This window comes from Oryx dammah, unplaced genomic scaffold (assembly GCF_014754425.2).
Source record: "Oryx dammah isolate SB20612 unplaced genomic scaffold, SCBI_Odam_1.1 HiC_scaffold_18, whole genome shotgun sequence".
Lineage (NCBI taxonomy): Eukaryota > Metazoa > Chordata > Mammalia > Artiodactyla > Bovidae > Oryx > Oryx dammah.
In genome coordinates this window covers 56,244,227-56,272,193 of record NW_024070202.1, presented here as the reverse complement: position 1 = coordinate 56,272,193, position 27,967 = coordinate 56,244,227, and the positions used below count along the sequence as shown (strand labels likewise).

General features: G+C 38.7%; 1 protein-coding gene across 1 annotated transcript; it reads left to right on the top strand.

The window, feature by feature from the left end:
• Nucleotides 1–27,908, top strand: IFRD1 (interferon related developmental regulator 1). The gene is made up of 12 exons (XM_040260158.1): nucleotides 1–2,554; nucleotides 6,945–7,049; nucleotides 7,192–7,276; nucleotides 8,019–8,143; nucleotides 11,811–11,968; nucleotides 14,961–15,011; nucleotides 15,095–15,273; nucleotides 15,363–15,471; nucleotides 20,130–20,264; nucleotides 24,230–24,358; nucleotides 24,805–24,900; nucleotides 27,144–27,908. The coding sequence occupies exons 1-12, from the start codon at nucleotides 2,464–2,466 to the stop codon at nucleotides 27,231–27,233; spliced, it is 1,353 nt and encodes a 450-aa protein (XP_040116092.1). The 5' UTR covers nucleotides 1–2,463; the 3' UTR covers nucleotides 27,234–27,908.
• Nucleotides 27,909–27,967: the final 59 nt, after the last annotated feature.

Here is a 27,967-nt window from a genome sequence, read left to right as displayed (position 1 = left end):
TTTTTTTAAATTTTATTTTGTATTGGAGTTTAGTTGATTTACAATGTTGTTAGTTTCAGGTGTATAGCGAGGTGATTCAGTTATACATATGCATATATCTATTCTTTTTCAGAGTACTGAGTAGAGTTATTACAGAGTATTGAGTAGAGTTCCCTGTGCTATACAATCAGTCCTTGTTGACTATTTTGTATCTAATAGTGTCTATATGTTAATCTCAAATTCCTAATTTAGCCACCGTCTACCTTTCCCCTTTGGTACTGTAAATTTGTTTTCTAAGTCTGTTAGTCTGTTTCTGGTTTGTAAATAGGTTCATTTGTATTGTATTTTAGATTTCACACAGAAATGGTATCATATGATATTTGTCTTTCTGTAACTGAAGGCAGTAGAACTTGAGCTAAATCTTGAAAGATGAATAACATTCTAAGGTGAAGGTGGGAGGAAGAGCATTACAAGAACACTGGACAATGAATGATAAAATGGAGGTAAGAGAATAGAGGTGTGTACTGGAAATGAGCAGGGCAGTGTGGTTGAAGTACAGGGCATGTACCAGGAAGCAGTGAAATAGGGCTGCAGAGGGAGTCCAGACCAGGGGAAGAGGACTGGCATTTAATATATTGGTAATGGTAACCAAAAATGTTTTTGAGGAACTACTAAACCATGTGAATTAGTAAAATAGGGGAGATATCAATAAATTTGGCAACATTATCATAGATAATATAGCATAATTATAGCATAATGCCAATGGAATGACTAGCAAGATCCTTTCAAATACCCAGGCACCAACTGAGGTCATGTGTGATTGGAGAAGAGCTTATGAATTCAGGAGATTTATGGAGAAACTGATTGTTTTAGGGAAACCAGGTTTCAATTTGGGCATATTGGAGGATAGCAGTAACTGTGAAGACATGAAAGGAAGACAGGGAGAGGGAAACGGAGTATTTGAGAAGCTGGATTGAGTGCATATGGAACATTCAGGTGGAAATGTGCTACGTGCCATTCAAAAGAAAATAAGAGAAGTAGCTCAGGAGAGAGGTGGAGTGGGGGATGAGTCACCTACATTGAAGTGAGTCAGTGAGTTAGGTCTGTCATAAGCATAATATATGAACTCAATAACAGGTTCTAAATATGTAACAAATGTAACAAGGAAGACAGATCTTAGACTCACCTTGGAAAATAAAACAAAACAAAAAAAAAACCGCTGAGATTATTGGTATTTATAGCTCATGTTTGTTTTACCAGCTGTTAAAGTCCCCAAACCCAATACTTACCCCAGACTGACCTCCTAACTGGCAGGAAGAATTGTCAAAGGACAGATTCTTTCATAGAAATCTAAGTCGCCAGATCTTTCTAGTCTAGAATAGGAGAAATACAAGAACTACACGACTAAGTAGATTGTCAATGTGCCTTGAGCTCGGTGGTGTCCGACTCTTTCTGATCCCAAGGGCTGTAACCTGCCAAGGTCCTCTCTCGATCGGATTTTCCAGGCAAGAATACTGGAGTTGGTCACCATTTCTTTCTCCAGGGGATCTTCCCCACCTAGGGATCAAACCCAAGTCTCTGTCTTCTGCGTTGCAGGCAGATTCCTTACCCGCTGAGCCATCTGGGAAGCCCCAGCAGATTAAGGCACATCTTTTTGAAGGTGAAGGGAGGCACATAGCCCTGAACCACAATTCAGTTATAGATACTGATGATCGCTAAACTAATTCAACTACTAAAACCACAGAAACGTTCCCAAAGAGGGGATTCTGTGCCAGGGCAGAGGCCGCAAGCAAGGGAAAGGTTAAAGAGAAGAACGCGAGTCTCTGGAGTCAGACCAGTGACGCGGATCGCGTAGCTCCCACTTGGAAGATGGTTGTCATCATGTGGCATACCCGCGGCATTGCTCACCGCCGGCGGCCACCTCCGTCAATTCCAATGCTGGGCCGCCAGCAGGCAGTGGATGGGTCACGAGAAAGGAAGCATGTGCGCAGAAAAGCCAGTTGGGAGGAGCTAGGAGGCGGCTCCACGGGGCCGACTACATATCCCATAATTCAGCACAGAACGAAGACCGGCTCCCCGGGCGCCGCTGGAAGACTTGCGGCATGGGATCTGTGGTGAGCATCCTTCGCCCGCCCGAAGTCGGCCTTTGGTGGGGAGATATATGGGGATTGGCTAGTGAGAGTTCGAGTCCCGCCCACGGATGGTGACGACAGGCGGCGGTCCTACTACTTAAGGCGTCGTGGCCTCGCCTGCCCCGCCTTAGCTCCCGCGCTAGAGAGAAACATGTATCGTTTCCGATCACAGCTCTTCACGGGGATTTCTGCTGCCGCCATCGCCCACTCTTACCCGCGCCGCTTCTCGCCTCTGTTGTTAGCCGAAGACTCGCCTCTCAGCCGCCCGTCGCACAGACGCACGAGTAAAAAGTGCAGCTCCATCGGCTGATCCTCGCTAAGCTAGAGTTTAGGCGGCACCGGGCGTCCCACGATGCCGAAGAATAAGAAGCGGAACACTCCCCACCGCGGTGGCAGTGGTGGCGGCGGCTCAGGGGCAGCTGCAGCGACGGCGGCGACAGCAGGTAAGAAAGTATCCCCGCCGCCGGCGTCCCAGACACCGGCCGGGTTGGCGAGTCCCTTAGCCTTGGGCACCCTGGGAGTTGTAGTTCTATTCCTCTAGACGTATGCGTTGGCGGGGCGCCTGGCGTGGCCGGCGGACTACGCTTCCCAGCGTGCCCTGGGAGCCGAACCTCGCGCGATTTGGATCTGGCGTGCGAACCGAACTCTTGGGCACCGGCCGCGGGGCGGGGAGAGGGGTAGATGGGTTCTTGCGCCTGAGAGTGGGTCGGGGTTGGGAGTGACTGGGAGCTGGGCGGGAGAGGAAGTGTTTGCAGAGACTGGTACTGGCGCTCTAGAGCTCTCTTTGATAGAGGGTGGTGCCGAGCTCGGAGTTCTGTCTATGCTGTCACTGGTCGCCTTTGACCACTCGGCTCCAACATGGAGTTCTCGGGAATGCCAAACGTCCGGCGGGTTTGGACCGGCTCTTGCGTCACGCGGCCTCGGCCTTGCGCGGTGGGGCCGGGGTGACGCAGAGGAGCCCCTGCGGCATCCCATTCGGCTGCCTTTCTGTGCATCCCGCGTGTGCACCTGGCCCGGCCGAGGCGCCAGAGGCTGGAGTCCACTGTCCCGGCGTATACTCTGCTCCTACCTCTATCTGGCACCCGCACAAATCCCGAGCCCCCAGCTCTCGGGCGACCCGTCGAAGCCAGCTCCTACTCCCGGGGCCAGAAACTGCGTGCTCCTTTGTGCTGTATTTTGTAGGTTTTCCGCTGGGAGCCCGGAACGGGCGGGAGTGGTGAGGAGCTCAGATTGCAGTTAGCCAAAAGTTTAGTTAGTTTTTTTCTTTTTTTTTTTTTGGATTCCTCTTTGCAAAGTCAAAACTTTTCCTGGATGGGTAGGTGCTTAACTCAATTAATGATTTTTTAGTCCTAACTATACGGCTAAGAAAAAAATGACATCAAGCAGAAACTCCAACGAGACACACCATACTGAAAGCTAGTGTTAACCCTGGTAAAGTCATCTCACTTAATAATTGCTTTATTGAAACTCTGAAATTAAATATTAAAATAACCTCAGATGTTATCACATCGAATCTATTAGCCATATATATTTGTGAATACAGCTGCCACTTTAACACTCAGAATGATATGCCTTTGATCTTTAGCAAATAAATAGGCCAGTCTTTTTTTAAAGAATTGGAAACTGATATTTAAAAAGCAAGATGAAAACTTGCTCTCATGTATTCAATAGTTAATAATTGACAGTAGAAATGAATTAAAGGTGCAGCCCCCCCCCCCATTTTTATGTCTTTATTTTGATTGAATGTTTGCTTTCGGAAGTTCATTCTTGATCAAAATATAAAATACATCTAGTTGCTCTGTGTGAATTGATACCTCTTTACCTTTCTGCTTCGTCTTCTCGTCAGAAGTAAACATTTAAATTCTGTCTAGAAAGTCCGTATTAATTTTAATTCTTCAAGTTTACCTTTTGTTGAAACAAACAGAGATGGAGCAAGCTAAAGTCGTTTTGAAAATGGTAATGGCCTCCTTGATTCGCTAAGGAACATTTATTCCCTTCTGAAGCTTCCTGTCCAGCCTCCTTCCTTCCTGGTACTTAGAGAATAATCTCAGAAGGCAGTGGGGGGTTGCCTTTCAAATTTTACTTCGAAATTCTCATTTGTGACTTTTCAGCAGCAGGAAAACAATTCTTTGATAGTTTATAAAGCTATACATGCTTTAACTATCTTTGGACGTTTACACTAGAACTTGTTAGCTATGCTTGCCTCTGATTGGGGCTTGAGGGTGACATTTACTTTTTGAAAAGGTTAAGTTGGTTCCACCTGAATATTACTTACTCAAATAAATAATAGTTGAGTAGAAGAGATGGAAAATTTTCACAAAGTTGTACTTAAAAGTCTCTTACCTTACTGGTATTTTAAAATATCATCTGTAGAAGAAATGGGATTCATATGAAATCTTCACATGTACAACCAATAAATAATCAACTTCTGTCTATCGTTTGGGGTTTTCCATTTAAATACTTTTTAAGTTAGTGGAGGGGGTCCAGGAAGCTAATAAAATTGATCTGTTGTTCAAGTGTGTGTGTTTTTCATAGCACTTATTTTGAAGAGAGCATTTTTAGAAAAGAACAAAACCTTGTTAGTAAGCCCTTTAAGAAGTAAGGACTTAATGTGTCTAAAGGGCCACCTCATTAATGGTACTTAGGATCACAAGGTGGGTGAGTGTGACCTATATATTAGATACTCATACAGGTTTTTTCCCCTTGATTTTTTTTTTTTTAAATAATCTCTTTCCCCTTGAACTTTGGGAAATCATTGAAACTTAGAGAAGGGAGCTGAATAACACCTGGATAGGAAACACTTTTTGACAGTTTAAAAATAGGCTGAATGTGAAAAATAAAAGATGATTTGTGAATAAATATTAGTAAAAGTTAAGCAGGTGACTCAACTATTGCCATGACTTCAGATCATGAAAACACATGAAGACAGATCCAAAAATAGAATATGATGTCATAGGTCTTTGTTGATTTGTTTATTCTTTCCTAAGCACTATGATTAGGAAGTTTTGGTGTCTTGGCTTCATAGCTTATTCTTTATACTTCACTTCTTTGATTGGCACACTTTATTCTCTTTTGGAGAGCAAGCAGATTTGAAGGCTACTTGCTTCCTGTGTTGATTTAAAAATCTGCTGAAGCCTCATCTCTGTTTTGATTTTTTAAAGCTATAAAAAAGACAGCAACAGGCTTAATTATACTCAGAATTTTTGCGAAGCCTTTCTTAAGATGTATTAAATGATACAGATTTCTTGAACATAGGGATCTAAGATATTTAGTGCAATTTTTGATTGGAACTCAGAGTTAAATCAGGTGACTCATGGTCACTTTTGGGGTGGAATTGGGGACTTCTTTTAACTTAGTGCTCAGTGTAATTGATGACTGAATAATCTTTCTCTTAATATGAAATTCCCACAAAACAAAAATAATTAGAAATGACAGTGACTAGGAATATAGATTTATTCCTTAGATTAATGAAATTGAGAGGAAGATTCTATTTTAAAAAAATATTTTAATTTTTTTAATAATAGCACTGATATTTTAAAACTTTTGGGTATATTAGAACCTTTCTTTTGATCGTGATTTGTCTAACAGGCTTTTTATGGTATATCAAATACCAAAACATCTTTTTAAGGTCTTAAAATTCGACTCTTAATTGACCAAAAATATACAAACTTTAAAAGAGCACTATCTGTCTTCCCAAGGGAGTGACTAGAAACAAATGTTAACGTGTGCACCCATCATAGTAGGAAAGCCATCATCAGCTTAGTCACTAGTCACTACGGTAAAGTAGGTTTTTAAAATGCTGTAGTCATTTCTGAAATTGGCATGTGAAAAAAGTCAAGTCTTGAACATTGTTCAAAGTCTTCAAAGCAAATTCCCAATTTTAAGCACACCATGCTTAAACAATCTTTATCAACTTGCATCTTGCCTATAATTCTTTACTTGCAAACATGAGACAACTCTGTTAAGAGGACTCTTGAATAGATGCTTTCTCCAGTGACTTGGCCCTGTGAAGTCCACCGTAGAGTGCTGGTAAGAGGAAGGAGGGCCTCTGTGCAGTGCTCGAGGACCAGTTCATAGTCCTGCCACCTAAGTGATTTGTATGCTAGTTCGCAAGACTTCTCAGCTCTTCTGTCTTCCATGACTTGGGAACAAAACTCCTGTAGTTCACTGCACTGGGTATCATGTAGATAGTCCGTCAGAGCTCTTTGTATTTTCTTACACATCTTACCAACACTGTAGTTCTTTAGTGATCAGTCACTTCATCCACTTGCTGTCATTATTTTCTGTGCCATGTTGGATCCACTTGTTAGCACCTAAAACTTCTATCTTAAACTTTTTTGATCCTCTCAATTCAAATTGTCTTACTTAAAACTACCATCCCACAACTCCTCGAATTTCGCTTTGTATAAGATATGCGTAACCTAAAAACTAACCCATTCACCAGTTAATGTTATTCTCAGTGGAAAATATATTTGTCTTATTTTTATGTTGATCTATTTTTATCGTCTTCATGATTTGAAGTAATTGGGAAGTAGTTTTTTTATCCGTAATACTGTTTGTTTTTTTTTAACCAAAAACAGTCACATACTAGATGATTGATATATTTCTGCAGTTGATGTATATTGTAAATATTTGGTGCTCTGAAATAATACATAGTAGGTGAATTGACATATTAGGAATATTTAAATATGTTCTTTTGTTAAAAAAAAATCTCTTAAGTAAGTTTGGGTTTTTATTACTGGCTTGTTTTTAAGTAAGTTTTAAAATTCCCAAGTTTAGTATTTGCATATATGACAACAAAATCATTTACCTCCACTCTCTTTTACGTACTAGGTGGCCAGCATCGAAATGTTCAACCTTTTAGTGATGAGGATGCTTCGATTGAAACAATGAGCCATTGCAGTGGTTACAGCGATCCTTCCAGTTTTGCTGAAGATGGTATGAGTTTTCAGTTTAGATTTGCGATGTTAGATAAAAGGATGTTTTAGGTCGAGGAATTCTTGTAGCTAATGATTCTATTACTTTTCCCTATCTACTTTTTTCTGTTTAAATGACAGTGGTTGGTTTTGTTTTTCCTTAGGGCCAGAAGTCCTTGATGAGGAAGGAACTCAAGAAGACTTAGAGTATAAGTTGAAGGGATTCATTGACCTGACCCTGGATAAGAGGTGGGAATTACTGGAAGCTCTTTTCATTCTGGGTGATTTTGATCAGCCACCGTTTATATAAAATATGTGCAGTTGTTTCTTTGAGCATTATGTTTTCCTAAAGCTTGATTTGTTTACTTTGGATATTTTAGTTTTTTGTGCTTTTGGACTTTTAATGTAGATAGGAACATGCCAGTAGAATTTAGATTAATAGACTCAGATTAGTTGTTGTTCTAGAATAAGAGCACATATCTGTGTTTGATAATTGAAGTGTATTTGTTGAATTAAAAGTTAATCTTCAACTAGAAAGGATAGCTATTGAGAGATACTAAAGCCAAATTATTTTCTTACTTAACAGTAACTCTGGAACCAAACTGAAACAAATGGAATTAAAAACCCCAGAAGATGCAAACAGGATCTCTGGACTTTTTTACTGTTAAAAAAAAAAAAAAAAATACGTCTTTACTTGAATATGTAATGTAGAAGAACATGCCTTATACACTGAAACTATGAAGTACTATGTGGCCATTTAATGTTGTGGTTATTAAATGAATAAGCAGAAAAATGCTTGCTATGATATGTAGTAGGGTGAGTTGTAGATGAAAATTAAATTATTATTTGAAAAATGGTGTGAACATGAAAATTATATGTTAAAAAATCTATAAATAGAAAAAATTTAGAGGAAACTAGGCTTTTACAAGTCTCATTGACTGATGGTGCACTCCAGCTGTATCTTCTTTCTCTTATATTTTGTTTTAAATAGTGCGAAAACAAGGCAGGCAGCCCTTGAAAGTATTAAAAATGCACTGGCTTCAAAGATGCTCTATGAATTTATTCTGGAAAGAAGAATGACTTTAACTGATAGCATTGAGCGCTGCCTGAAAAAAGGTAATGTCCTTACTTTACATAGTCACAGAATCTAAAAGGAATTTGCTACCTTCTGTGCAGTAACATTTGTTAATAGCACTAAAAGTCTGGCTCACTCTTGTACCGGGGTTCAGCCCCGGTAGATCCAGGGAATTTGAAGCAGGGATGGAGTTGGTGAGGAAAGACTTATTTACTCAGAGATATAAAGAGAGATTAGGAAAGAATAGTGTAGTAGGAAAATTAGTGCGGAAAAGAGGCTGAATAACTTGGTTTACTCGGAGAACCAATAAAACTGAGACAAGGAGTTTGCACCGTCTATGTAGGCCACCGGCACCCGCTTGAATAGCGGAGGGTGCCCTGCCTTGGGCTCCCTCTCGCATGGGTCTTAGAAGCCAGGGCAAATAAGTAGACACGGTGAGCCTCCACACTCCAGATGGGAATTCAGCCAGAAAAGGGAGAAAAGAATGACATGGGGGAGCCAAGCATCAGTGCCAGACCCACAACTTTATTTTCAAAGGCAGCTTATATACCCCAAGTTGTACATAAAGAAATAATGGAATATGCAGAGTTATGCAGGGGCGGCAGTCCCGACCCTAAATGAGACCAGGCTTTCCTCTTGCATACCTTCCTGTATACAAAAGGTCCCAGGTGGTTTTACATCATCTTCTGGCCAGGGGGCCTGTTAACATTTTTATGGCTCTTTTCCTAGATAAATGTCTATCAACCAGAAAACTCTTTTTCCCTTGAAGTGTTTTTTCTTCAGTCTGCATCACCCTCAAAGTACTAAATAAAGTTACATTCCTGTAGAACAAAGGTGCAGTGGGTTATAACAAAGAAAGTACTTAACTCAAAGATCTAATGTTGCTAATGCCAGGGTTACTACCTGTTTTTTCTACCTACCAACTATATCAACAAATAAAAGATAATGAAAATTTGGCAGCAAGTATTGGCTCAACAAATGAAACCCTTAATCAGTCCTATTCTAAATGATTTTGACTCCTCGGAAGCCCCTACATTCCTAGGATGTTTTAAGCTTCCTGTGCCTCTTGCGGTCGGGAGGCTGCAAACAATCACATGCGCAGCTATGAGTCCGGCAGGCAGGCTAGAAAGCCATCAGAGGAGTTTTTGGATTGAAACACTCTTATTATGCCCAGGAGACTTATTATCTAAAAGCTCTAAATTAACTTTTTCCAGAAAAAGGTGGTGGGGGGACAGCCCCCTGTTAATGTCAGAAGAGTAGGTGGAAAGCATAACACAGTAAAGCAGGCAGACTCTGGTTTTGGGGGTAGATACTCGAGAAAATCCATGGGGGACCCCTGAGCCCTGATCCCGCCTTTGTGTTTTGTCAGGCCCTCTTCCTAATGACCTTTGCCACAGGCAGGATTCCCCATGCTGGCCCCGGCACTCTTGTAACCTTGTACTTGACAGGGAATGTATCAGTCTTGTTAGAAATCAAAATCAAACTTGTTAACTTTTGAAACTTTAGTTTCAAAATGTAAAAATGTAGTAAGCATTTGAAATTAGGAAAGATTGGGGTGGATTGTCAACTTTAGTTGTATTAAAAGAGGTGTTTGCCATTCTCTTGTACCTAGCAAAGGCTTGAAAACTGTTCAGATGTCAACAAAAAGTATTATTTAAAAAGCCATCCTACTTCATTTTTCTAAAATTAAAACAGTATCATAATTACCTCATTTTCTTATTTAAAACATTGGTCATACTTTCAGTGACATCATTTCAGAATATCCCTTGGAATATTTGAATTCTTGAACTTTGCATAGAGATTCTAGAATTCATATTAGGATCTCTATGATCAAAGAACTTTTAAGAATAAAGAGAGACCTTAAAGATTAAGTCTAGTATTATCAAAGACTTTCAGTTTTAGAAAATGCCAGAATTCAAAAGGTTTGGGGATTACTCAGCTGTTAAAAAGAATACATTTGAATCAGTTCTGATGAGATGGATGAAACTGGAGCCAATTATACAGAATGAAGTAAGCCAGAAAGAAAAATACCAATACAGTATACTAACACATATATATGGAATTTAGAAAGATGGCAATGATGACCCTGTATGCAGGACAGCAAAAAAGACACAGATGTGTATAGCGGACTTTTGGACTCAGTGGGAGAGGGGAGAGGGTGAGATGATTTGGGAGAATGGCATTGAAACATGTATAATATCATGTAAGAATCGAATTGCCAGTCTATGTCCGATGCAGGATATGGCACGCTTGGGGCTGGTACGCGGGGATGACCCAGAGAGATGTTGTGGGGAGGGGGGTGGGAGGGGGGTTCATGTTTGGGAACACATGTACACCCGTGGTGGACTCATATCAATATATGGCAAAACCAATACAGAAGTGTAAAGTAAAATTTAAAAAAAAAAAAAAAGAAAGAAAAAAAAAAGGTTTGGCGATACCAGTTTAATTATTTTGCCAAGTAAGAACATTTGTCTTTATTCTCATTTTCCCTCAGGTGAAAGCTTTGTCAAGAATGGGTGTTTGGAAACCTTTGGTCTAATCCACCATTCACGGTGCAGAGAGATGAAAGGCCTAGGAAATGCGAGACTCGTCTAAAGTTATATAACTTGTTATTGGTATAGTTGATAGCAGAGCCAGCTTCTTTAAGATACTACAATGGCTTTGTTAAAAGTATTTATATTGAAACTGTATCCTATAAGGTAGTTGGACCAGACCTTTTAAAATTTCGTTACAACCTGCATAGACATTTATCAAATAATTTAAATTCAAAATTTATGCAAACCCTTTGGTGTATACAGTTCTCAAGAGAGTTAATTTACACTTACCTTTATATTAACATGCTTCCTTGGTGGCTCAGACAGTAAAGAATCTGCCTGCCATGCAGGAGACCCAGGTTTGATCCCTGGTCAGGAAGATCCCCTGGAGAAGGAAATGGCAACCCACTTCAGTGTTCTTGCCTAGGAAATCCTATGGATGGAGGAGCCTGGCAGGTACACTCCACTGGGTTGCAAAGAGTCAGACACAACTGAGTGACATCATTCACTCACTCAATCACTTATATTAAAGTATTTATATAGTTTTAAAGACTCTGTTATTTATAGTTGGGTGTGCCATGCAGCTTGTGGGACTTTAGTTCCCTGATGAAAGAGTGAATGAAAAAATGTGGAGTCCTAACCACTGTACCACCAGGGAATTCCCAAGAATACCTGTTTTTGATCCCTTGCTTATTAAAACAATATTGGTGGAAGAAAGCCCTGAAGCGTTTAGTTTACCTGATGGGCTGTGTACATCTGAAATGCTTGACAAGTTATTTCAAGGGCTATTTGCACACTATTCTGTGAGTTCATGAAGGACTTAAAAAGTCAGATTAGCTTGAAATACATTATTTTGCTGACCTGTTAACAGTACTCTTCTTTAAAATAGGTGTTAATTTCCATTTTACAGATGAGGAACTGTTTTGAGAATAAGAATAATTGGTTGAAGGTCATTTGGCTAGTATGTGATAGATCTAGGATTCAAGTGTGGCCTGCTTCCAGAGTTTGAGCTCTTTAACCTCATTAGATTTATAGGTCATGCCAAAGCCTTGAGCATACTTTGAGTTTCATAATTGGTAGATGCTGTTTTGAAATAGAACAGATTTGGGAAATTGCTGCCTTCAGAAGTCTACTGGAAATGGTCTGTCATAATTGCTGATGACTTCTCCTGTAGGTAAAGGTGATGAGCAGCGAGCAGCTGCAGCATTAGCGTCTGTTCTGTGTGTTCAGCTGGGCCCTGGAATTGAAAGTGAAGAGGTTTTAAAGACTCTTGGACCAATCCTGAAGAAAATAATTTGTGATGGAACAGCTAGTATCCAGGCCAGGCAAACTGTAAGTACAGAATTTTTAAATTATAGATCTATCTAGGCATGATACTCAGACCTTATAATGATCTAGGAAAATAGCATCTTCAAAAATATAGAAGGTTTTTGTTATCATTTTATTCTCATTTGTTTTTTAGTGAGCAGACTCATATGACAGTTCTTGTCTTAAATTTTCTGATGCTCAATAGAACATCCCTTATAGAGCAGATTTCTACATCTTTGAAATTGAAGATCATGTGCTTATATGAAGTACAGTGCGATGTTGAATTATTTAGGATTACCCACTTTTTATTGGAGCTTAAACAAATGGTCTAGACAATGTTTATTGTGTATAGTTATTTTTTTATTCTAAGAAATGTAATGGAGTGTTGTTGTTGCTGTTTTAATTCTAACCTAAAAGTCCTTATGAAAGAGCTGAGTGCTGTAGTTACATGGGTGGATTTGGTTGATGTAGGGAATTCTGACTTTTGAAATATTCATCTGATTTGCGGGGTTTGGAAAAGCTTTCATTTTCTAACTGATATTTACCACTTACATACGTAAGATTGTGAATTTTGGTGGAGGAGTTGGTTGTTGGATTCTGTTATGCTAAATAAGTGATTTAAATGATCACACACAACATCTTTTGCTTTATCACAGAAATATGAGGCAGTCTTAGTGGATTTAGGAAGTGGATTTGAATGTTAATGGATGTTAAGAATCTTGTGAGTCTTAGTAGATCATAAGAATTTATTGTTAGTGAATTTGAATCTTAAGCTGTTTTTCTAGCAAGAGAACCAGTTTGTTTAAAACTTTTTAATACTAATTATTAGCCTCCTCTTTAGTGTTACTTAAGGTAAATGATGGGCTCTCCTGGTGGCTCAGTGGTAAAAAGCCACCTGCAATGCAGGAGCCGCAGGAAACTTGGGTGCTTTCCTGGGTTGGGAAGAACACCTGGAGGAGGGCATGGCAACCCACTCCAGTATTATCCTTGCCTAGAGACTCCCATGGACAGAGGAGCCTGGTGGGCTACACCCCACAGGATCGCAAAGAGTCAGACACAACTGAAGCAACTTAGCGTGCATGCACACAAGGTTAATGACATTACTCTTTCTATCAGGTAAACCCTGAAGTCTTAGTGGCTTAATAAAAGTTTATTTCTTGTACGTATCAGTGCCCAGTCAAGTCAGCAAGATCCCTCGGCACATCCATCTTGCAGCTCTGCCCTACGTCTAGGTTCTTTTCAAATGGCAGCTGTGGTAGTGAGATAAGGAAAGCTGGAGGACAGAGGCAGGTCACTTCTGCTGAGAGTTCCTTGGTTTACCAACTGTATACATAGATGCTGGGAGGAGTCTAGAGGAGAAGGAGTAGGAGTTTGGTAACTATAGGAATCTCTGCCCCCCAGTAGTTAGTGATCTCTTTACCTTTCTGTTCTTTCTTTTCGGCTAGTTTCTTGCCGCTTTAAAACTGCTCAGGAGTATTAGGGGTGTTTGAAATGTTTGACGGAAAACACTATTGATCAGGTATTTGGGGCGATCACTAAGTTTTGGTTGCATGTGAGCTGTTATGATCATCCAAGGTACTTTCTTCATCCTTCTCACTCTTGCTGTGAATTTTAAAAAAGCAAAATGCTGTCATTCTTCTGCATATTAGGAGAAGGAATCGTTATTAAATGAAGGCAGTCCTACTTTTTTTCTCTTAGGAAATGTGTCCTGGCTTCTGCTGCTTACTTAGGAGAGGATTACATATTGAAATTTTCTTTTACTGAGAATAATGCTTCAGTTACTTTAGAATTTTAACAGTGTCTAATTTTTCGTCAACTTAGCTGGCGTGCTGTGATTCATGGGGCCGCAAAGAGTCGGACACGACTGAACAACTGAACTGAGCTGAATGAGAATAAAATAGTGGCAACAAACAGATTAATATTACAAGTGTCCTCATAGTACTGAAACAGAACTAGCTGAAACTGGGGGCATGTGAATGATGCCTTTAAAGACTTACACCTTAGTGATACTTGGAACAACATGAGGGCATTTTAGTGATAACGTATGGAGCAAAGGGAAATGAAGAGTAATAAAGCCTTATAAATTTCAAATCCTGCTTTTATATAATTAGCACAAGTGTTCTGAGAATTAATGGCTCCTATAATGTTAGAAGTAGATTATATATAAATATACTGAGTCTGTTTTATTAGGTAGGTTTTACCTTGGAAATCTTGGATGTCTTCTTGTTGTTCACTCGCTCAGTTGTTTCCAGCTCTTTGTGACCCCATGGACCACAGCACGCCAGGTTTCCCTTCACCATCTCCCAGAGTTTGCTCAGATCGATCGATGTCCATTGAGTCAGCGATGTTATCTAACCATTTCGTCCTCTACAGTCCTCTTCTCCTTTTGCCTCAATCCTTCCTAGTATCAGGGTCTTTTCCAATGAGTTGGCTCTTTGTGTCAGGTGGCCAAAGTATTGGAGCTTCAACTTCAGCATCAGTCCTTCCAATGAATACTCAGGGTTGATTTCCTTTAGGATTCACTGATTTGATCTCCTTGCAGTCCAAAGGACTCTCAAGAGTCTTCTCCAGCACCATAGTTTGAAGGCATCAGTTCTTTTTTGCTTTCACATCTGTACATGACTGCTTTGACAATACGGACTTTTGTTGGCAAAGTGATACCTCTGCTTCTTAATATGCTGTCTAGGTTTATCTTAACTTTTCTTTTAAAAAGTAAGCATCTTTGGAGTTGGCTTGAAATGATCTGCTGGATTAATGAAGGAAGACCCAAGAGAAATGGAGTAACTTTGCTAAAGTTGAATTCTTAAGTTTACTAGCAGACCTTACTGGGTTTTAGCTGAAGCCCACTTCCCTTAACTCTTAACTGTGTTTTTTCCTTCTTTTTATACTATACTTGGGACCTAACATAGTCATGTAGCTGATAAGTTTTTCACGTTGTATTATAAAAGCAGGAATATGTAAAATTAATAAGAAAATGGCAAAAATTAATGTCTGATTTATTTTTTGCTTTTTTTAGTGTGCAACTTGCTTTGGTGTTTGCTGTTTTATTGCCACAGATGACATTACTGTAAGTAGAGAGCCTTTTGAATCCAGTTATTTGCACATTTCTCATTCAAGATGGTACTCTTATTTCCTGCTCTTATGCATTAGGAGCTGTATTCAACTCTGCAGTGTTTGGAAAATATCTTCACCAAGTCCTATCTCAAAGAGAAAGACACTAATGTTATCTGTAGCACCCCTAATACAGCACTTCATATCAGCTCGCTTCTGGCATGGACATTATTACTGACCATATGCCCAATCAATGAAGTGAAGAAAAAGCTTGAGGTGTATGTATTTTTTGTTCTTATTTTATAAAAACAACATTTATTGATTATAATTGGTTGTGTTCACATAGTAATGACTGGCTGTTCTCCAGGCATTTCCATAAACTTCCAAGTCTCCTTTCTTCTGATGATGTGAACATGAGAATAGCTGCTGGTGAATCTTTGGCACTTCTGTTTGAATTGGCCAGAGGAATGGAGAGTGTAAGTATCTGTTGGGTAAAAATGCCACAAGAACCGTTATTCTGTCATTACCCTCACAATTAAGAATTAGATGATAACTCAAGAGCATGGCCCACTTGAGAACCTAATGGTTGGTTGTCCTGCTTCTTGGCAGTGATGATGTAATACGTAACAAGAGCATAAACCAATAGTGGTTGGTTGGTAGAGCAGTATTTGAGTGTAGTTCATTATACTTAATTATTGCTGCCTACAGAACTGAAGTTTAAGTACACTCTTATTACTCATGGAGAGTCGTCTTGTATAATCTTTTGGATCTGCTTGGATTTCTCAGACCTGAGACACATTAAGGTAATTCAGGCACTTATAATAAATGTCAGACAAATGGATGAAATATGATGTCAGTGTAGGTTTGGGATTAAGTCAGATGAGTTTAGTTACCATCATGTTTAACTTTTCAAAGCCAAGTGTGTTATTTGTTCAGTCCTATTCGACTCTTTGCGATCCTATGGAATATAGCCTGCCAGGCTCCTCTGTCCATGGGATTCTCCAGGCAAGGGTTGCCGTTTCCTTCTTCAGGGACCTTCCTTACCCAGGGATGGAATCTTGGTCTCCCACGTTGCAGGCAGGTTCTTTACTGTCTGAGCCACCAGGGAAGTCCTTTCTAAGCCACAGATGAAAATAAACATGTCCCTTTAGCCTGGGACATGTGCTTTGTAGTTCTCTACCACTGGCCACTCATGGTTGCTTTTTTTTCTTATCTCTTTTTTTAAATACCACAATTTTGCTTTTGGAGGTATTTGAGTTTGTGGTAGGTGACTGAGAGATGATCCACCATCCTGGTGGTATTCCAAGTTTAGCACTGAAAAATCCTATGTCCTGGAGCCCTTTATCTTAGGCTAGCTATATGGAACAGTTGGTCACCCTGGTTTGTGACCTCTATTGTGAATCTTGGGTTACTTCCTAGCTGCTTGTCAATTTAAGGAGAAAGATTATTTTCTGGAATGACGCTTTTCTGCAATTAAAGATGTTAGTTAACAGTGGATAATTCTAAATAAGATTAATACATGTTCTGAATTGCCTTGGTTTTTCACATTCCATTCTTGGCCTGTGTTTGGCTGCCCCCCGCCCACCCTCCTTACTTTGAAAGATAGCTGGTATGAATTAAAAGTAAGTTATTACACTATCAGTAGCTAATGAGTCTCCGTATGTGAGAAGCTGGACTCAAGTTTAGCGATCAATTTAATTTTATTGAACTAGTTAATAGCTCCTTAACCTCAAGGCACAGAAGCCAGATGTCCTAGTTTTTAACCTTGTATTCCTCTACTGACTAGAAATGGTAATTTCTTTTCTTTTTCCTTTGAAATGCATCCTAAAAGTAAACTAATGATGCAATTTAAATTATATATGTTGAATTTGTTTAAATTTGCATAAATGCAGATAGTATTGCCACCTGCATATCTTAACCTTTTCTGACTTAATAAATCATATGTGATAGTCAAGAGCAGTCACTCAGACATGTTTAATTTGACCAAATCCTTGTCAATGACAAAAATGAACTGTGTTATAAAACAGAACTTAAGTGTTTGTTTGCTATTCCTGATAAGTAAGTTTTGTATTTATTTTAAAACTAGTCATTCATTTATTTGGCTGCCTTGGGTCTTAGTTTTGGTCGGTAGGATCGTTGGTGCAGTGGGCGGGCCTCCCTAGTTGGGCAGGTGGGCTGCAGGGGGCGCAGGCTCAGTTGTGGTGCACCAGCTAGTTGCCCCGCAGCATGTGGGCGCTTCACTGACGAGATTGAAGCCACTCGCCTGCACTGGCTGGCAGATTCTTACCCGGGACCACCTTGGAAGTCCTATTCTTACCTTTAAAGTGGAGGTGGAAATGTTAATACCTCACAAGTTGTTGGAACAGGTACCAAGTACAGTGTGCATGGAAGTGTCACTCAGTCATGTCCCACAGCTTGGACTGTATGCCTGGGTCTGCATGGAGCCCACCAGGCTCCTTTGTTCTTGGGATTTTCCTGGCAAGAATACCGGAGTGGGTAGCCATTCCATGAGTTGTTGGAACATTTGCCAAGTACAGTGTAAGTGGTAGCTATTCTTGCACTGTTGGCTGAATTGCATGTCACTTCCCCCTTGCTAGTAGTCTAGCAGTAGCCTTTTTAGAGCTCTCTGCTGCTGCTGCTGCTGCTGCTAAGTTGCTTCAGTCGTGTCCGACTCTGTGCGACCCTATACATGGCAGCCCACCAGGCTCCCCCATCCCTGGGATTCTCCAGGCAAGAACACTGGAGTGGGTTGCCATTTCCTTTTCCAACGCATGAAAGTAAAAAGTGAAAGTGAAGTCGCTCAGTTGTGTCTGACTCCTAGTGACCCCATGGACTGTAGCCTAACAGGCTCCTCCATCCATGGGATTTGTCAAGCGAGAGTATTGGAGTGGGTTGCCATTGCCTTCTCCTTGGAGCTCTCTAGTGCAACTTAAACTAAGAGAAGGACTATTTAGTGGGTAAAATTATAAGTCTGAGGGCCATGTGATAAACTAATTCAGGAAATTGTACCAAAATACAGTATTCTCAGACCATCCCTAATTCTCCCTGTTCCATCTTCCACCTAAGCTGACAGGGGCAGTGCTTCAGGACAGAGACACAGTGGATATAAAATCTGAGGACTCAAAACACATTTCCTAGGCCTTAAATCACATGTTTTTCACTTCTTGATTTTTATAGGATAACTGGCCCATATAAAAATGTCTCCATACCCTGACAAAGACATTCTGCCTCAATTAGCAGGAGTGAAAAGAATAAAAGTCTTTGTAGTTGAGTAGTCAGATAAAACCATTCTGGAAATAGTAATCAGCACTTTGCAGTGAAGTGGGGAGGGATCAAACTCTGTTTTAATGTTAGGCTTCCCTATGGTTATTTCTTAACACTTAGTACAGCTTATTTCATTTTGTTTACAATCAGTGCTCCGGTGACTACTATATAGAAGATACTAGTTCAGGGTATGATTTTTGTGGCCATCAGCATCTCATTTTGTGTACTTGAACACAAGTTTTTTTGTGGTTTCATTTCATTTTAATTCTCAACTTTTGAAACCATTTAACTTATTATAGCTGTTGTTTTAGTATGAAATAATTATCTGTAGACCTGTTGGAAGCATTTAAATTGTTATACTGAAACAGGCTGTATCATAAAAGAACTATAGCATAATGGATATTTATGTACTGTGTTTTATGTATTTTTAGAATATATAAATATATTTTACTTAGGCCTTACAGTAAACTTACGAGATGTGGGTGGTATTAACTATCCCCTTTTTATATCAGATTCCTCTGTTTAAAAAAATGTCTGCTGGGAGATAAGATTTTTGAGAACCACTGGCAGTGATTCCCAGTTCTTAGAACAAATTACGGTAATGCATAGAGTCCTGTTAATTTTTGGTGTATTCTCCCATATATATGTTTGAATCTTCCATACATTTTTTTTTTTTTTTTTGAGAATAGTACAAAAGAACTAATAGCCAGTGAAATAAGTAGGAAACTGTTAGTCCCTAAAATGTACTTGTTTCTACAAGTAAAACAATTCTTATTTTGTTATGATGGAATCAAATTTAGTGAAATATAAATACAGACATCAATATAACATTGAACTGTTTTAATAATAGCTTTTCAGTTTTTGTAACCATTTTTCTAGATGAAAGTCTTGTTAACAGGTGTCATTTCCAGCTAATTCAGCCATAGGAAGTTGAATTAGAACATGCAAGAAAACGTTTGTTAGAACAGTTAAGAATATACAATCTCTGAAATACTGACAATAAGAAAATACTTGCGTACTTAATATCTATGTTGATTTCAAGCTTATTTTCCATGAGTATAATAATCTTTTTCATTTTAGGCATTAACAGAAATTAATCTGTACCTTTTGGCATGAAACAATTAATAAATATATACAGTACAATGTGAAGAATGCCTGAGATAAGAGTTTTCTTGTTTTAATAGAATAAGTTAAATGATTGTTACTACTAATGCAAAGAAGGTTAATAACTAGAGCTGGAGATGTCTCACCTTCTGTCTGCTTTCGTTTTGGTCAACTGAATAATTCTGAATCATCGCTTAGTTTTTAATGTGGTTGTAAAATTTAATTAGAGAATAAAAACACCCAAAATAAACTTCTTAAAAGTATAGCCATTTAAACTGTAATAAAGAAGCCTTAAGTTGACTAACTCAAGATCATAGCAAATAGTAATATATTTTGTGGCTTCCCTCCAAAAGGAATTAAAATATTTTTCTTTCTGAAATAATTTAGTCACTTGAGTTGTACACCTGATGTAAATACTTGGTTGCTTATTTGAAATGTGGCCAGTAAATTGGAAATTAGGAACTTTAAAAAGCATTACTAATAGCTTGCCCTTTTGGTATAAAGAAATTTGGAGTTCTGGGAATATGTGCCTTGGGGCCTGGGGAACCACAGGGTGGAAACTGTATTGATTTATGTGTATCTGACTGTCACTGAACTTGGAAGTCCCAGTAACGTCTTGAATACAGTGGGAACACAGTAAGTGTTGGTTGAATGTATCTGGATATACTTAGAAGAGGAATGTTCATTATTTGGTGGTAGTGTATCATCTTGTAGACAGTATTTCTGGATTAAATTTTTGCCTGTTAATAAGTGTTTTTCTGACCAGGACTTTTTCTATGAAGACCTGGAGTCTTTAACTCAGATACTTAGGACTTTGGCTACAGATGGAAATAAGCACCGGGCCAAGGTAGACAAGAGGAAGCAGCGGTCAGTGTTCAGAGACATCCTGAGGGCGGTAGAGGTAGGCTTCTTAATGCTTTAATAGTTAATTAATTCTTTTGAAATTAGATTGTTTTAAGCCAGACTTGTCAATTGGGTGATTTTGCTGATTGAACTTCACCTTTGAGCTAAATCATTTCCTCATTTTAAGACTGAGCAGGTTTTTAACAACAAAAATGAAAAAATTTTCTTTCTTTTTAAACAAAGGAAAAATTAATTCTGATGTTATAACGGTTTATTTTTTTCCTTTTGTTGATGTTGAAAAAGATAAAAAAGATTCATAGTGATAGAAATGTACTTTACTTTGGTGTACTTGCCATCATTTAAGACCTGGTGCTTATCATTAGCACATAGATACTTAGTATTGTATGAATAGTGAATTATTTTTGTAAATAGTAAATTATTGCCTATCCTTCAGTACCTTTAAGCAGAGACTTTTGTGAACTCCTTGGGAAAGCTAGGTGCTAAAAGCCGAAATAATAAAACCCAGCATATAATTTTCTGATGCTTGAATCCTTTCTGTAGACCTCTAACCTGCTTTAGCCTACCTGGCAAATAAATTGATTTAGAAACTTTTAGGGCTTATAGTGCATGGTTAAGGATAAGTTTCTTCGATAAATGTTAATAGGGCATTTCTTTCAAGAATATTAGTTAAGAGTCATTCAGTGTAACGTGTACGAAATTTTAGAATGGGAACTTCAAAGAAAATACTAAAGCCCCACTCAGATCCAATTTTCAAGTGTTCCAATGATTCTTAGGTAGCCTGCTTAAGAACTACTCTCTTCATTTTAATTTTACATTAAAAAAAGTAAAACCTAGGGTATAAATTAGTATACAGGTCCTCTGTGATCTAAATTTTTGTTTAATGTTAATACTAACTGCTTTATAATAATATTTTATGTTTACTCAGATAATACTTTATGTTTACTCAGGATGTTATTTAAAAAACAAAATGAGGAAGAAAAAAAACCCTGACTCGAACAGACATACATACATACTAAGCATCTTGTTGGTCTTATAATTAGCGTGGTAAAATCCCCAAATAAGCATTTTTCTTGAGTGGAATTTAGAAATAAACTATTCCTGTATTTAGATCCTGTAGCCTCCAAAAGATAAAATAATGACATGTCGTAGATTTTCTGGATTATAACTGATTTCAGATTTTCTGTCTTTTTGGGTCCTCTCTGGGTAACAAACTTTAAGGTCGGTAGGATCCCACAGACCCTGTTGACAGGTCCCTCAGCCCAGGCTGGTCATGGTAGAAAGTACTGACTCTCCTGAGAAAGATACATGTGAAATCTCGATGTGAACCAGTTTTAACAGGCCTCTTGTCTCCTCCCTCTGCCCCCCCACCCCCACCCCCTCTGCTATCAATGGAAATGAAAGCCCTGTGTTTGCCTCATAATTCTGTCCTCTGGTGACCTCCCCCCAGCAGGCCTTTCCCACCCTCTCTTCTTCGTCTCAGAATTTCTGTTCCTTCTTTGCCCTTTGATTGGTTCCCTGTTCCTGCAGCTCAGCTTCAGTCTACCTGCATGTCTCAGAGCCTTGCTTAGTGATCTTGTCTCTTTTCTTATATTGAAACCTAGCTTTCTTTGAGGGACTCTGCTTCCTTGTTGACTCTTGTTCAGTTGGTGCAGAGAATGGTCCATTTGGGGTGTGGTTGTTTTGCCACACCATTTCTTTTCATCCAAAAACCCATTTTGAAGTTCATGTATTAAATTGGTAAACATTTGATATGTTGGTACTTTGACATACAGTTTTGTTGTTTTGGTCCCAGTGTAGGTCTTAAACAGTACAATTATCTTTTTAAGGAAAAATGGAGACCAGAGGAATAGTCAAAAAACAGGAAGTAGCAAAGCTGGAGTCTGAATGCACTGTACTGTGCTGTCTTTGAGGGCCAACACTGCGGGTAGATCCAGAGAGGGAATGGAAAGTGTCAATGAAATTTGTCCCTTAGGAGGTCATTCAGTTCAGTTGCTCAGTTGTGTCCGACTCTTTGCCACCCTATGAACCGCAGCACGCCAGGCCTCCCTGTCCATCACCAACTCCTAGAGTTTACCCAAACTATGTCCATCGAGTCAGTGATGCCATCCAGCCATCTCATCATCTGTCGTCCCCTTCTCCTCCTGCCCTCAATCTTTCCCAGCATCAGGGTCTTTTCCAATGAGTCAGCTCTTCGCATCAGGTGGCCAAAGTATTGGAGTTTCAGCATCAGTCCTTCCAGTGAACACCCAGGACTGATCTCCTTTAGGATGGACTGGTGGGATCTCCTTGCAGTCCAAGGGACTCTCAAGAGTCTTCTCCCAATACCACAATGACCTTTGTAAGACCAGCTTCAGTAGAATGATGGGAGAAAAGCCAGACTGAAGTGGATTGAAAAGTGAATGGGAGGTGAAAAAGTGGAGATAGTGCGTCTTGACTTAGAAATCATGGCTGTGATGGGAAGAAGAGAGCTGATTACTGGACTGTGGGAGAGTTTGCTGTTTTAAATGCTAGAGACAGTTTATGGGGAAAGGAATCAATGGAGAAAGGAGCCTTTGAAAATAAAGTGAAAGATTTGTGGTAAGAGGCATTGAAAGAATAATGATTAGCCTTGAACTGGGGAGGAAGGCCTGTGTGATTTAAGAGAGAGGAATAGGTAAGGGTACCCATGAGTTTATAGGGAGTTCTTTCCTGGTGTCTCTGTTTTCTGAAATAAGAAATGCTGAAATAATAGAATCATACTGTTTTTTTTTGTTGTTGTTTTGAGCTGTTGTAACAGCCCAAGCACTGTATGTGCTTCACAGACATGCTTATACTTCTAATAATTCTATGTGGTAGACGTATAGATAGCCTTTACAGGCGAGGGAACAAACCCAAACAGGTTAAATTACTTGCCAAAGTCACAAGCCAGGGAGTGGCATATCCATGTGAATTCACCATCTTTATTATTACATAAGAGCCTGTGTCTGCTGAGAGAGGTGGGGACTAAACAGACGTGGGGAAGGCAGTTGGATTGGTCCTGCCCAGTCAGATCCCATCGCTTTGTTTCTCCTGTCTGTGTGGAAATCACTTCCTCCCTTCCTGGGTGTGTGTGCGTGCTCCAGTCACTCAGTCATGTCTGACCCATGGACTGTAGCCCACTAGATTCCTCTACAAAGAGTTTCCCAGGCAAGGATACTGGAGTGGGTTGCCATTTCCTCCAGGGGCTCTTCCCAACAGGGGTGGAAACCACGTCTCTTGAGTCTCCTGCATTGGCAGGTGGATTCTCTACCACTGCACCATGTGGGTAACTCTTCCTTTTTCATGATTTATTAAAATATAGAGCAGCTATTTTGTTATTGTCTCAAGTTCTGTCAGTATTCTGAATTTCTTCTCTGCTCATTTGGAAAACCGTATGCTGTATTTGTTCCTGTTTCCATTTCACTTCCACCACTACCTCTTCTTGCCCCATGGTTATACTTTATAAATTGTCTTCTGGCAAAATTATTCCATCTCTGAAATCGTAAATGTTATCTCTCATTTTCTTAATAAGAATCTGCAAAGGCCCTCTCAACCCTCTAGTTGCTCCTCCTCCTTTTTGGTTGGTCTGTTAGTTAACACCATTTGTCTTTATTTCCTTTCCTAGATTTCTGCTTCCCTAATTTCACCACTGGCTTGTGGGGGCATCTTGTCTTTCTGACTTGTCCTATAAGCCTCCCTACCCCTAGTCCTAAACCACTACACATATCTGAATTTCTCAGCAAGTTTGCTGAGTGCTTTTGAAATGAAAAAAACATTCACAACAAGATAGTGTTGCCATGTCTATGGCAGCTAGACAAATTCTGCACTCTCTATGTAGGATAGTACTTCTACTTTCTAGTCTATTCATATTTCAGGGATGGAGGTATTGGTTTAAACCATACTATTCATTTCAACATGTATATGTGTATTTAGAAATTGTGTTTATGTAGGATCTCTTTAGATCATTTTGGTTCCTCTTAAAATTTTTATTCTTCTATTGACTAGGAACGGGATTTTCCAACAGAAACTGTTAAATTTGGTCCTGAAAGGATGTATATTGATTGCTGGGTCAAAAAACATACATATGACACCTTTAAGGAGATTCTCGGATCAGGAATGCAGTACCACTTACAGGTGAGGGGGTGACATCCTTTCTGTATGTTTGCTTTTAAATTAGAGAGTAGTTTTGAATGTACCTCACTTCACTGCTTTTGAAACTAGTTTGAATATACAGACTGTTTTCAGTATATGTTATGCACAATAGCAAATTTATTTTTGAAAGTTAAGGTGAATAAATATGAAACTGTCCTTATTGTTTTTGTATAGTGTCAGCTTGGGGCATCTCTTTGACTGTTGGAGCACTATTGACATCTTTGTAGGAAAGCAACTAGTTTGACATAGCTTTCTTGAATTTGGGGCCTTGGAAAACAATTTGGTCTTCTGAGAAACAGAAGGAAAATAAGTGACATACGTTCATATTTATAAACTCCACATAACTTCTGTTAACCAGAATTCAGTTTATATAGTAAAAAAAAAGAAAACTGATGTTTAATACTGAGCCTTATTGCCTCTTATTTAAGTCAAATGAATTCCTTCGCAATGTATTTGAACTTGGACCCCCAGTGATGCTCGATGCTGCTGCATTGAAGACGATGAAGATTTCTCGATTTGAAAGGGTAGGTTTGGTTTTTGTTTTCAAGAGGACTGAATGCACAGAAGTGGAGCCAAAGCTTTGATTCTGCCAGGTGACAGGCATTTAGCTATGTCTGTGAACTATATTTAGTTCTCCATGGTGTTTGAAACAGAGCTGGACTAGTAAGTATAGAAACTTTAGTCCATTTAGAGTATGGAGAGTTAAATTTTTATCCATAATCCTATTAACATAGAAACTATTTTCATTTTCTGTTTCTCTTTGTTCTGTGAAGTTTATATATTTAAGGATAAATATTGACAAAAGTGCTTCTTTCATATCTGATGACTGAGCCTAAACTTAGTAAGTACCAGATTCATTTTACAGATGAGGAGAACAAATGTGCTTAGAGAGTTTGTAACGTTAAATAGTGATTAATATTATTTGGCTTCCCCAGTGGCTCAGCAGTAATCTGTCTGCAATGCAGGAGACCTGGATTTAATCCCTGGGAGGGGAAGATCCTTTGGAGAAAGGAGTGGCTACCCACTCCAGTATTCTTGCCTGGAGAATTTCATAACATTTCAGAAATCCTTATTATTTTTTTACTAAGGTAAAATTCATATAACATAAAATATAGTATACAGTTCAGTGGTATTTAATACACTTACAGTGTTGCACAGCCATCACCACTGTCTAGTTTCGAAACATTTTCGTCACCTCAAAAAGGAAACTGAGATTCGTTAAATATTCACTGTCTGTTCAACTCTTCTTTCCTCCCAGCTGCTGATAAGCAATCACTAGGTGCGTTCTTTCTCTTTGGATTTACCTGTTGTGGGTATTTCACAGACAGAGAGTTACATAATGTTACCTTTTGTGACTTTTTTTTTTTTCCCACTTAGCATGTTGTTGCCAAGGTTCATCCATGTTGTAGGGTGGTCAGTATTTCAGTCCTTTTTGTGGCCAAAGAATCCTCCATTGTATGGATACACCACATGTTTATCTCTTCCTTCGTTTGTGAACATTTGGCTTGTTTCCACTTTTGATCCTTTTAAATTGTGCTTTTTTTGAACAAATACATACAAGTTTTTATTAGCACACCTGTTTTCACTTCTTTTAGGTATATACCTAGGAGTGGAGTTGCTCAGTCATGTGTAATTCTGTTGCTTAACTTTTTAAGGAACCACCAAACTGTTTTCTACAATGACTGCAGTGCATTTTACCTTCCCACTAGCAATATGAGAGTTTTGGCATCCTTACCAATATCTTTTTTTGTTTTTATTTTCCTTTTAAGTTATAGCCATCCCAGTGGATGTGAATTGTTTTATTGTATGTTTATAAAATCTTTATATTTAATCACTTTGATGGGTATATAATTGATTGTTGGGCATTGTAAAACTTTCTAATAAATACTAATATTTTTACATTTATTTCTCCTTTGGATTATTTCTTGGATAAAGTCCTTGCATGGGACGATAGAGCTTGATTATGATTTTTGAGATGTATTGCCAAATTACCTTCCAAAATTATTCCACTGGTTTTAATTATTTTCAGTGTTGAATGAATGCATGTAGCTCTTAAACACACATTTGACAACATTGGTTTTATTATTTAAAAAATTTTCTTGACATTTTACGTTTGATTATTTTTTTCATACAGAATCGTCATGAACTATCATGTGTTAATCTTCTCCCTCATTCTTTGTGTCTTTTAAACATATAAAGTATGTCTAAAGGCAAATTAGTTCATTTCCTTCCTTTCAGTCCGTGGCAACCCCACGGACTGTAGCCTGCCAGGCTTCTCTGTCCGTGGGATTTCCTGGGCAAGAATACTGGAGTGAGATGCCATTCATTTCCTTCTCAGGAGATCATCCCAACCCAGGAACTGAACCTTGGTCTCCTGCATTGCAGGCGGATTCTTGATACCACTGAGCCACCAGGGATATATATATATATAGTTTTAGTAGTACTTCAGTGTTTATGAGCAAGTTAGTTCCCTGCTCCCTCCTTTCCCATTTCTCAGGATTTCATTCCAGCCTTTAGTTTTTTCCTAGCACTTTGGTTTCAGATTTCTAAGTAAAATGCTTATACAGCTATTTCTTTATTTGATGGGTAGGGATTTCTGCCTTTTTACTTCTCCCTCCACCTTCCCCCCCCCGCCCCCCGCTTTTTTTTTTTTGCTAAATCAGCATCATTGTTTACATTATAGTCACATTATAATCTTTTTTTTTTACTTTATAAGAATATCTAAAACTTTATTGGCTCACACATATTTTCCTCTTTTCCATTTCAGCATTTATATAATTCTGCAGCCTTCAAAGCTCGAACAAAAGCTCGAAGCAAATGTCGTGATAAGAGAGCAGATGTTGGAGAATTCTTCTAGATTTTTAGCATTTGAAGACCACTTTCTCATTTCCCTTTTTTTTTTTTTTTTGTAATTTCTAATGTATTTAATCTCTAGAGACAGTTTTTATCTTGGTCAACAGATAGCTTTTGTAGGAGGGGTTATATTATAATTTAATGTATATAGTATTACAAATGCTAAGTCCTGTTTATTGACTATTCTTTGTATATATAATCACTAAACATAAATAAAGTATTTGTAATGTTTGGTCATTTTCTATTTATGAAAAAAGCAAACATAAGGTATTTCACTTGATTTCATGATGAGAAAAACTGTTAGCCAAAGTTAAATTTCTTATGCTGTGATTGTCAGAAATACTGATTATAATGATATAGATACACAAAGTTTTAAACTTAAGATCTTACACAGATGAGTTCAGGATACAATTTTGGGAACTAGATCTGGAAAAGCTGCTGTTATTTTAAATTTTAAGTGGAACCTAATAATTTCGTCACTAGGATCAACAAAAGAAGTTATACCATGCGACCATACAGCTGCACTTACAGGCCAATCAGTCCATCCGTTGTTCATGACGAATTAATATAAGCCAGAAAAGTTGCTAATCTTGACCACTGAGGGCAGTAACACTAATTTTATCTGCCGTGTAAGACCTTGTGCTCTTTATTTTGAAATAAAGATCTTTTCACACTAAAAGTGCTTCTTTTCTAGTAGAAGAAACATTTATGAGTTTATGTATAGAGTTCAAAATGATA

Bases quoted from the DNA above. Each gene is read 5' to 3' on its own strand.
- IFRD1 (XM_040260158.1), top strand. From the start codon at position 2,464: ATGCCGAAGAATAAGAAGCGGAACACTCCCCACCGCGGTGGCAGTGGT. The intron at 8,144-11,810 runs GTAATGTCCTTA...CTTCTCCTGTAG, and splicing joins TGAGCGCTGCCTGAAAAAAG to GTAAAGGTGATGAGCAGCGA. The intron at 20,265-24,229 runs GTAGGCTTCTTA...TCTATTGACTAG, and splicing joins ACATCCTGAGGGCGGTAGAG to GAACGGGATTTTCCAACAGA.